At 44.2% G+C, this 10,368-nt stretch overlaps 1 protein-coding gene across 1 annotated transcript; it reads right to left on the bottom strand.

Moving 5' to 3' along the window:
- Positions 1-4,518: 4,518 nt before the first annotated feature.
- Positions 4,519-8,522, bottom strand: LOC114033802 (nuclear receptor subfamily 2 group F member 1-A-like). The gene is given in 3 exon segments (XM_027849423.1): positions 4,519-5,477; positions 8,007-8,400; positions 8,402-8,522. Coding segments are annotated over 3 exon segments (1,401 nt in total). The 5' UTR covers positions 8,450-8,522.
- Positions 8,523-10,368: the final 1,846 nt, after the last annotated feature.

The raw sequence follows: 10,368 nt of genomic DNA, 5'->3' as shown, positions 1-10,368 counted from the left end.
ACACACACACACACACACACACACACACACACACACACACACACACGACATCAACCTCTCCCTCTCTTTGTTTTTCCTCCTTCACCTTTAGATTAAATAATGTAAGACTGAAGCCATGTTTTCTACACACAGCAACCTGTCTTCAGCCTGAAGGGCAGAATCTTTCAGGGTATTCAGTTCATTAAAATGATTGCTTTAGCGGTTGATTTGAGGCGGGTGGGGGTGGGTTAAAGAACCTTAGCGAAATATTCAGTCAGAAAAAGAACTAAATGGATCTTGGAGCCAATAGAAGCCAAAACAACAGCAGCCAAAATCCTAGACCCAAACCTTGATTGAGTAGCAAATAAACACGTAGAGGGTTGGAGGTTGGGGGGTGGGGAGGGAAGGCAGTCGTTTGTTGATATGCTGGGAATTAGATCAAGTCCAATGCTTCAGCAATATAGGGTTTAAGGTTCCTACGTAAGGAATTCGAAGAGCAATTCCTAGGCGAAAGCTCACACTTCTATCTGTATCTTAGATCAAGTAATTGAAAATTGGTCGCATCTTTGTAAGCTGTATAATAATCTTGAGGAATATGGCTCAGTTACTCCAGGCCGTGTGCTAAGGAGACATCTGCAGCTATCAGACACAAAGCTAGGAATGGCTGCAGTGCCTAAACACCAGCTAAAATGTAGCAGACATAGAGAAGATTCTTATTGAAGAAGAGAAGAGAGGAAAACACTTCGAAGAATGATATGATCTCAAACCTTATCTGCTGATCTCACATCAACTAGAGTCCTTATTTTAATAATATTGCAGAACATCAGGTTACTTTATGTTGACTGATTAGTACAGAAAAGTGGGTTCAAGGGAAGCCACAATCACTCTTATAGTTCAAATATCCACGTTGTTTCTTATAGCAATAATAAATATTTTTAAAACATAAGGATCATAGAGGAACCATTACTAAGTGGGAAGGTTTAATAGAGATCAAAGCCAGACTTTAGTAATACTCTATCTGTATAGATCTATGTATGTCTTAATGCATGATAATAGCCCCAAAAGGACATTGGAAAATTGTGTCTGTAGAAGAATGACCCCGAAAAGACACAACAAATGATTCAAATCAAAACCGGGGTGTGGCTATATTTTTGAAGTTTATGTCTTTATATTTCAAGAACTGGATACAAAGATTTGTGAGTTCCTTCATCTACAAAAACATGGCCTCGAGCAAAAAACACAAATAAAACAAGCTATAATTCAAGAACTTCTGAGAAAGGAATCCTTTGACCTGAGATCCAGACTAGGTTGCTCTCAGATATTCAGATATATAATTTCCCAAGCCAGACTGCTTTGCTAATCCATACTATATTGTTAATACAGTGATATTCTTTAACAATAAAATCCAGGGTAAGGTAGATTTACTGGGAAAAAATAAGCAAACAAACAAACAAAAAACACTTGCACCCTGTTTAGCTAAAGAATACATAGGTTTGTTCTTGGCCTTGAATCTAAACAGGACTACAGTGATTGCCACCCAGCAGGCTCATATTTACATGTATTGCAATACATGTATTATCTCCCTATTATGCCCCAGGATTCTATTCAAATCCAGACAATACGATATGAAAAGGTTCCCCCTAATACCCTAGCAGATTTTTTATAAGACCCATATGTCATCCCCTTAAGGTCTGTAAAATATTTATCAGATATTTACGATAAGTGCCCACCAAAGTGCAGGGTCACCGGACGCTAACCTACATCTATTACCCTTGACTGAAGGAAGCGGAAAGGCTGGGCATTGAACCCTGCATCCTTCCCTCAGCTAGGTTTCGATTTTGCTGTCTTTTTTCATGAAAGCTGTGGCTGCCATTTAGATATCCACTCCTATCCCTCCTGAAGAAAGAAGGATTTGGCTTGATCAGTACTCCGGTTAGGACTTTGGAAGTTAATTTTCCTTTTCTGACTGGAAAAAGGGTTTCACCAATGGTGAACAGAAGGAAATAGGCTTTTAGATCGATTAGGTTATTGCATCCACAGCTCTTGGATAGCTGCGGCAAGTGTAATGCAATACATATTTACACTACATGAATTATATCTCAGATAAGAAAAGGAGGCATAATGTGCAAAATTCGTGTCTCTCTTTTTATATGGCAGTGTCAATATGGGGACGCTCAATATTTCTTCTACACTGTATGGAAAAGAAATTATGTAAATAAATAACCATTACTGTTCAGGGCTCTACAGCCTTAGCCTTTGTCGTGTAGAGAATGTATTTCATGTGGTGCATTCAGGAGAGTTTAGTGTTTAGAAAATATAGATGTAATCAGCTGCCATAACTAGAAATCAAAGTTATTATTGTGCTGAAAATGGATTTATTGTATTTATGTTAACTAGACGACAGCTTTCAGAAAAGCTCTCATTTATCTGAAGAAATATTTAGGTGTGTGAATTAATAGAGTTTTTTTTTTCTAAGTAAGTTCAGGTCATGACCCAGTCCTTGGATGATGTCCAGAATATTAAGGATTAAACAAACCATCCAGGGCCCAAATGTAAAAACCACAACAGGGGACCCCCCTGCCAGCATTAAATACTTAGCCTTAGCAAACTTCTTTGGACAATGTCTAAAAATGTTTTTTTCCGTCACTCAAAGTTTACTTAAAAGTTGGATGACTTTGAGAAAGCTTCCCATGAATTCCCTTCTGGCTAGCAATCAAAACAAGTTTAGTCAAAAGTGGAAATGTGTATGGGGGAGGGGGTGAATTGCTTCTTACAGCTGTATTTCCATTTTCAGATATTCTGCCTTCATTTTCTCAACAAAATAATATTATTAACTTACTAGACACCCTTTGTGCCTTTAAGTTATCATCCAAGCAAGCTCTTTGGGAAACTTCTGTTTTGTTTTACTAAGAAGGATTTAATGCTGCTGTTTAGGAATATAAAATTGAAATAAAAGAGTTAATAATTACAGAGACTTCACTGTAGACTCCATAGTTCTCTAGGCTACATGGAGAAGGGGCATGTGAACAGAAAATTCAAGGGAGCTGGAAAGTGGGTAGAACCAATGCCTTTGGAGTAGAAGAAAGGAGGGGAGATCTTCCCTGAGTAGACCATTCTACACTCCAGTGTCACATTTCTATTTCCTAGGACCTCACTATATAGGGTTAAAAAAAATCAACTTCACTGTGATTGGCCTATTTATTGATGGAACCTCCACAGTGAATGAGTGTAAAAAGTAGGTAAGTCTACAGGCATGCTCCAGAGTTAAATCAGCCTGATCTATGCTTTCAAGTCTCTTTGTCACTTTTGAAAAACATGTTTCCATCAAGAAGACTTATTAAGATAAAATGCATTCAAACTATTGAGGTGGCTATTCAATAAATCTTCCATTTGTTTTAAGGTCCGCACTTTCTCCTCCTGCAAAGAATAACTCCTCTCCTACCAGCAGACCTGCATTTGCACCGAAAGTAAAAGGGGGCAGTCAAAGTACATGGCTCTGGCCACCCTGCATACAAATTAGGTGCTCCTGTCTAAATAAATTATCTGTTGTTCAAATCGATATTAATACTACATTTGCTACATTACAATATTGTGCAAATTTAAGTGTCATTTTAATACAATGTAAATACTATTTTTCAAGCATGAAAAGCAACAAATATTGATAGATTATGAATTGCTTACTGTTCAACAAGGCCTTGGGAGGTTTTGCCATCTTTGCTAGAGAATGGTTTTCATTTGGTTCCTTCTGACTGTAGGATAGATTTATTAGGAATCTATTTTTCTCTATATGGAAGAATTAAAAAATAACACAAATAGTAGTGATACTACCACTACTAAATATGTAAGTGGAAAAGGACCACATAAGCTCTAAAGAGCTCTGAATGCACATATGTGACTTCTTTTCTGGCTTTGTTTACATTTCCCTCTATTACCTGCTGTCTTTGGTGTTTATATGTTTGCTGTTTGGAAGATATGATAATAAGACAGGTATAGAATTCACATAGTTTAAAATGAGAACACTTCAAAGCCATGTTAATTCACTTTCTTACAAGTTAATTTGAACCATCTATCATAAGAAGGATTGTTAACATTCAAGTTACCACCACCTACACTTAATTTGATATCTTTCCCCAGCAATCTGTTAAATTTCCAATATTGGTGGGGTTTGCATAGTAAAAAGATTTATCTTTGGGCCGACGCAATCTTACTTTCCTTCTGAGTTCTACAGTATTGTTTTGTTTTTTATCTTTCTTGTTTATATCGAATCCTTTTTTTTTTTTATGATCCCAATAACATCTGCAACTGCAAGCACCGGAATGATTTCCGATCAGGGGAAATCCGGCAGCAACAAAGCGATATTGTTTATGATTTATTTGGATTGATTTCCCTCTTTCTTTCTATCCTCTTATTTTTAATTTGTGTGTGTCTATGCGTGTGTGTGTAAACAATCTCAGTCAAGAAATTCATCCAGTGAAAGTACCATACAAGAGAAACCAACATTCTCAAGTCCTCCTCTTTTCTTCTCCTCCCTCAGCTCACTCAGACGCTGACAGAGAAGAGGTAGAGATAGTCAGCCTGGTTTGTTTCACCCCCTAACCAGGCCATCACATCCTCTGTTCTTGCCCAGATCGGGCTGGTGAGAGTAAGCTGCGGCAGTAACTGAGAAAGCAGCAGCAGCAGCAGCAGAGGCCCACCCACCCCTAGATCCACTCCAAACCTGGCAGCAGCGACCCCCTCCCCAACCCCCCATTCAAGCAATCTGGTTGTCGGACCGGAGGTGAGGGTGAGGAGGTTGGGGAGGAAGAGGAGGTGACGGGGGAGGGGGGGGGCATCAAGCTGGCTCTCGCTCTTACCAAGCACTTGTGCTCCCTCTCCCCATCGCAACTCCCCCGCCTCTCCAACCCTCCCTCTGTGCATCTCCCTCCACCCCTTCTTCCCCTCCCTCCTCCCATCTCTCCTCCACCCCTCACCTGATGTGAAGAGGACGATGGCTTTGAGGCAGCTGTACTCCGCAGAGTCGACGTGCAGGGCCTTGAGCTTCTCCACCTGCTCCTGGAATATACGGATGTGATCCATGAAGGCCACGACCCGGTCGGCGGACATGGGCGAGGCGTGCAGGCCCGCTGCGGCCAGCAGCGGGGCCACGTGGAGGGGCATGGAGCACTGCGCCGCGTTGAGGACAAACAGCTCGCTCCATGTGAGCCGCAGCAGGGCCACCTGGTCTGTGATCTGCAGGTCCGGGAAGAAGGGAATGTTGCGGGCCCACTCGACGGCACTGAAGAGTAGGCGGGCGGCCAGCTCGCAGATGTTCTCTATGCCCATGATGTTGTTGGGCTGCATACACTGGCTGCCGTAGCGGGAGGTAGGGTAGGGCTCGGCCCGCAGCAGCAGTGAGATGTATCCAGACAGATAGCAGTGACCGTTCAGGGGATCCCCATTGGTGAGGGCATATTGGCCTGGGTTGGGTTGGGTTGGAGGCATTCTTCCTCGCTGAACCGCTGACAAAAAGAAAGAGAAAAGAAGAGGAAATGTGCATCCAAGGGGCTTGCAAACATCTCCTCAACACGGTGCTGCGGGTCCTGAGACAATGCAAGTGCCTCTCCCCGCAGACACACACACGCCCAGGCGCACACTCACTCACACACACACACACACACCACATTCACACATACTTTCAGACTCACACATAAACACGCAGTGCTACACAGGGGTCTATAGATCCAGACAGGTATCAATCCATCCAACTGCAGAATCTTGGTAAGTGCGGCAATCGTTCTGCTCTCTTCTCTTTGCAGACTCAGTACAGACTCATCGCGAATAAGACCTCATAGGAAGAGCCATCGTCCTGCCCCCACACCTCAACCACCACTTGTCCAAACCCCAGAAAAGATAACCAAGAAAATATGCTTAGAAAATAAAACCCCACTCATCCCTCCAGACTTCAACAAACCAGAGTTAAAAACAGACGAAATGGTTGCGGTCTAAGGCAAGTGCCCTAAGTACACTGATTTGCAAACTATCAGTGTTTTGCTCATAAAGTGTTTCCACATCACCCTCAAATGCTACAAAATTGTCTTTAAAATAGATACATGTTACATACCCTTACTAACCACTTACAACTTTTAAGAAGTCAGTCTCCAGTACCACTCCGTCTCCCTCTACCCACCACATCATACAAAGTTCTTACTGTTAAAAACAACAGAAAGACTGAATATTTTCAATGAAAATAAAAAATTTTCGAACTTACAGTAGCCAAACATCATTGAAAAAAGTAGGAAATATAATTTATGTCTGTCCTGTGCGGTCCCACTGCAAAACCCTGCAGACAGCTTTTGCCCAGTGAATGTACTAGCTTGCAACTGCAAAAACCCTGGATTCATTAACCATCTGAATGCAAAACGTAAGCATGCTTTGAGTTCCTAAAGCTCAACAAAGTTTTTTTTTTTTAAAGTATGTGTATGTTTGACTTCCACAGTCTCAGCGATTGAAATTGTCATGTAAACAAAGGCAACTTTAGTGAAGTTGAGGTTGCTCCCCCTCCCCACATGCATTTTGATATGCTTGTGTGTATTTATTATATATACATATAGTTATAATTTTACTTTACCATTTAACAATTCATAGTTTCTTTAACTTTGACTTTTATCTTAATTTTAGTGGAAGTAATAAATGCAATTTGAGCCCTTAAAATCTAATGGGACTAGAATAGTTTCCCCACTTCAGTATAGTTTTGAACTTGGCAGTTATTTTTCAATTAAATGAGAGCACAATTCAAAGTTTTTTTTTCCCTTCTTCTTCAAATGCCTACAAAAAGCTCCCTGGAGCTACGAAATGAAGTCGTCATATTTGCCAGCTCTTCCAGATCTGAGGGAATTCAATTTCTTTTCTTGTGGCATATAAAATATAATTTTAAAACCAATTAAAAGAGTAATTTTCACTCTGCAAAATTGACTGGTTATCTTATTTGACTATAAGACATCTTTAACGATAGTAAGAAGATAAACTTTAACTGTAAACTGCTAAATCTCTTTATAAAAGAGTGCAGCATATCTTTCCATATGAAATTGAGGCATACCCAACATCCAAACTTGTGCTGACAAAACCAGGCTTTAAATGGTGTGGAAGCTCATGCCAGCTGCAGACTAGGCATTATGGTGAAATAAGAAGGAACGGTAAATACGCTGTAAATTGTCATTTGTATGGAGTATTTAAGCAGAGGGTAGAGTTTGGTGGAAAAATAAAATAAGTAACATGCTTTTTAAAAAATGACACAACTATAAAAGCAGGGATCAGTCACAAACTTTCCTTTCAAAGTAGGAGTGAAAACAAGGCCACAGATCTGGAGAGAAAGAAGCACACTGCAGCACGTTGGATAGGAGAGGGAACCATTAAATGCGAGCAGATTTCCTTCCCCCTTTCTCCCCCCCCCGTTAGACCTACAAGTGCAATAAATCTCGATCCTCTTTCTCCAAGCCAGGCTTCAGAAAAGATGATGACAGCAATGAATCTACTGTAAAGTGTCCCCCTTCCCACCTTCCTACCCTCTCCTATTTAATAAAGGTTTTAAAGGGGGAATGGAGAAAATACAGCTTTGCAAAAAAAAAAAAACAACCAAAAAACCAAAACAAAACAAAACGCCACATTGCCCCCCCCCATCATGCCAACAGATACTAAAGCGGCCACACACACGCGTGGGGGGAAAGACACAGCAGAACTAAGAAAGTGAGGGTTTTTTTTCTTCTAATCCTCATCATAAAAAAAAAATCCTCATCAGGATAAGTAGAAGGAGGGGTGTACAGGAAAGGATTTTCGCGGCGGGGGGGGGGTGAAGACCGGGGGTCGGTAGAGAGAGGGGGTGTCAGCAGAAGCGAAGCCTGGGGTGTAAAGCTGGGGGAGATGGCTAGGAGAAAGGGGGAGGGTTAGAGTTGGGGGATAAGGTGGTATTTTCGAATGAAGGGGAAGCAAAAACAAGAGAAAGCAAAAGAAAAACACAGCAAAGCTAGAAGTAAAAGAGAAGAAATATTCACCTTCCCGCCTCATGCCCACTTTGAGACACTTCTTGAGGCGGCAATATTGGCACTGATTGCGGTGATGCTGGTCTATGGGACAGTTCCTGTTGGCACGGCATGTGTAAGTTAAGTTCCTGCGGACGCTTCTCTTGAAGAAACTTTTGCAGCCTTCGCAGGTGAATTGGCCGTAGTGTTTCCCGCTCGATTTGTCCCCGCACACCACACACTCAATGTGTTGCTGGCTTTGGCCCGAGCCGGGCTGGCCTTGCCCCTTGTCCCCCGCCGTGCCTGGGGTGGACGGAGGTCCCGGCTGGCTCGGGGTCTGGGGGGTGTGCGGGGCCGCCGAACCCGCCTGCTGCTGCTGTTCCCGGGCGGGCTGGGCTGCGGGGTTGGGGCCGCCTGGGTTCCCCCCCGGCCACGTCTTCCTGCGGATCTCGCCAGCTGCTAACTACCATTGCCATATCTCAGGGCCCAGAAAGTGCTGGGGGAGCGGAGCTTCTCGCAGAGGGCTGCCGGGGAGAGAGAGGAGGGAGGGGAAGGGGAGGGGGAGGGGGAAGGGGGAAGGGGGAGGGGGAGGTGGGTAGCTCGGGTTTGGGGGAGAGGAGCCGGAGCGAGGGACCTGGGCGATGCTGCTGCTGCGGCGGCGGCTGCTGCCTCGGCGGCTCCGGGTGCCGCTGCCGCTGCTGCCCTGGTGCGGTTTGTTGTTCCTGCCGTTTTCTTTCTTTCTTTCTCTCTCTCTCTTTGCAGCCCCCCCTCCCCCGTCTTTCCCCTCCTCTCTGTCTCCCCCTTCCCCCTCTTCGGTTCTCGTTTTGGGGGTTGATTTCTCCTTCCCCCCTCCCCCACCCCCTTGGCTTTTTTTTCTTCTTCTTCAAGTTGAAAATTCAGAAACGGCAAATAAGGCTATAGGGAGAGGCATTCAGAGCTACAAGGGGGGGGGAGACGAACATCGGACACAACACACACGCACTCACATACACACATACACACTCTCTCCCTCTCTCACACACACAGACAGACAGACAGACACACAGACACACAGACACACCCCACCGGCCGAGTGCTAGGAGTGTAAAGGATGTGCAGACATAGAGGAAGCAGGGGAAGGAGGAGGAGGAGGAGGAGGAGGAGGTGGTGGTGGTGGAGGAGGAGGAGGTCGGGGCTGCCGCTGCCGCCGCCGCCGCCGCCGCCGCCGCCGCCGCTGCTGCTGCTGCCGCTGCCGCCGCCGCTGCCGCCGCCGCCGCTGCCCAGGCTGGGGCCGGTGGTGCTGCTGTAGCTGCCGCCGCTGGTGCAGCCGCCGCCGCCGCCGCCGCTGCTGCCGGGGCGGGTGCTCCGGGCTCTGGAGGTGCGTAAACTGAAGAGCAGAAGGATCGAAGAGAGGAAAAGCCTTAGGATGATCAAGGCTTGAAAGTGTCCGGGGGCCAGGTCCAGGGTAAAACGCAGCCAGCCATTCAGGAAACCAGTCCTGGAAAGCGGGATTCAGGAGATGAAGATTACACAGTTTGCTCTTTTTTTGTTGTGGTGGCGGTGCTGGTGATTCTGTCCTTTTTTGGGGGGTGGGGGGGAGGTAATGGAAGAAGAAGAAAAACAGGATAAATTCACGCCGTAGACGACTTCACAGCGAAGTTAAAAAAAAAATTAAAATAAGAGGAATAAGAATTTACAAAAAAAAAGACATCCAAAGTAGGTCGAATAAATAATCCTCTTCTTTTCCTCTTTCTTGCTTCTTCTTTCTGTTTCTTCTGCTATAACACACAGAGCTGATTAAAAAACACTGGAGATCGCCCAAAAATGTTCTTTTTTTAGTATTTTAAGTAAGTCCTCTTCAGCCGGCAACCAACACCCTCCCTCTAAATAGATATATATGTATATATATTTATATAATAATAACAATAAGATTACGAAGGGAGAGTCTCCTTTTTTTTTTTTTTAAAGTTTCACCCTCTCTCTTCCAACCAGAATGGAGTAAAAGAGACTAGGAGGAGGGAAAAAAGGAGAAAAAGAGAGAAGAAGGATAAGAAAAAAACTAATAGAATATGCAAGAAAGGAGAAAGGGGAGAGACAGGGAGGAGAGTGGGGAGAGAGAAGAGATGAAAGGGGAGAAAGAGAGTCAGAGAGAGAGAGGGAGAGAGGGAGAGAGAGAGAGAGAGAGAGAGAGAGAGAGAGAGAGAGAGAGAGAGAGAGAGAGAGGGGGGGAGAGAGAGAGAGAGAGAGAGAGAGAGAGAGAGAGAGAGAGAGAGAGAGAGAGAGAGAGAGAGAGAGAGCAGAGAGAGAGAGAGAGAGAGAGACCCAAAAATTGAATGCGTTTAAACGGGAGGACTAGCAGAGCAATGTTTCCGAAAGGGGGATCTGCGCGAATGTCTGTATATAGTGAACTTTGACA

This window comes from Vombatus ursinus, unplaced genomic scaffold (genome assembly GCF_900497805.2).
Source record: "Vombatus ursinus unplaced genomic scaffold, bare-nosed wombat genome assembly UNPS02007420.1, whole genome shotgun sequence".
Classification (NCBI taxonomy): domain Eukaryota; kingdom Metazoa; phylum Chordata; class Mammalia; order Diprotodontia; family Vombatidae; genus Vombatus; species Vombatus ursinus.
This window is presented reverse-complemented; position numbering and strand designations above follow the sequence as displayed.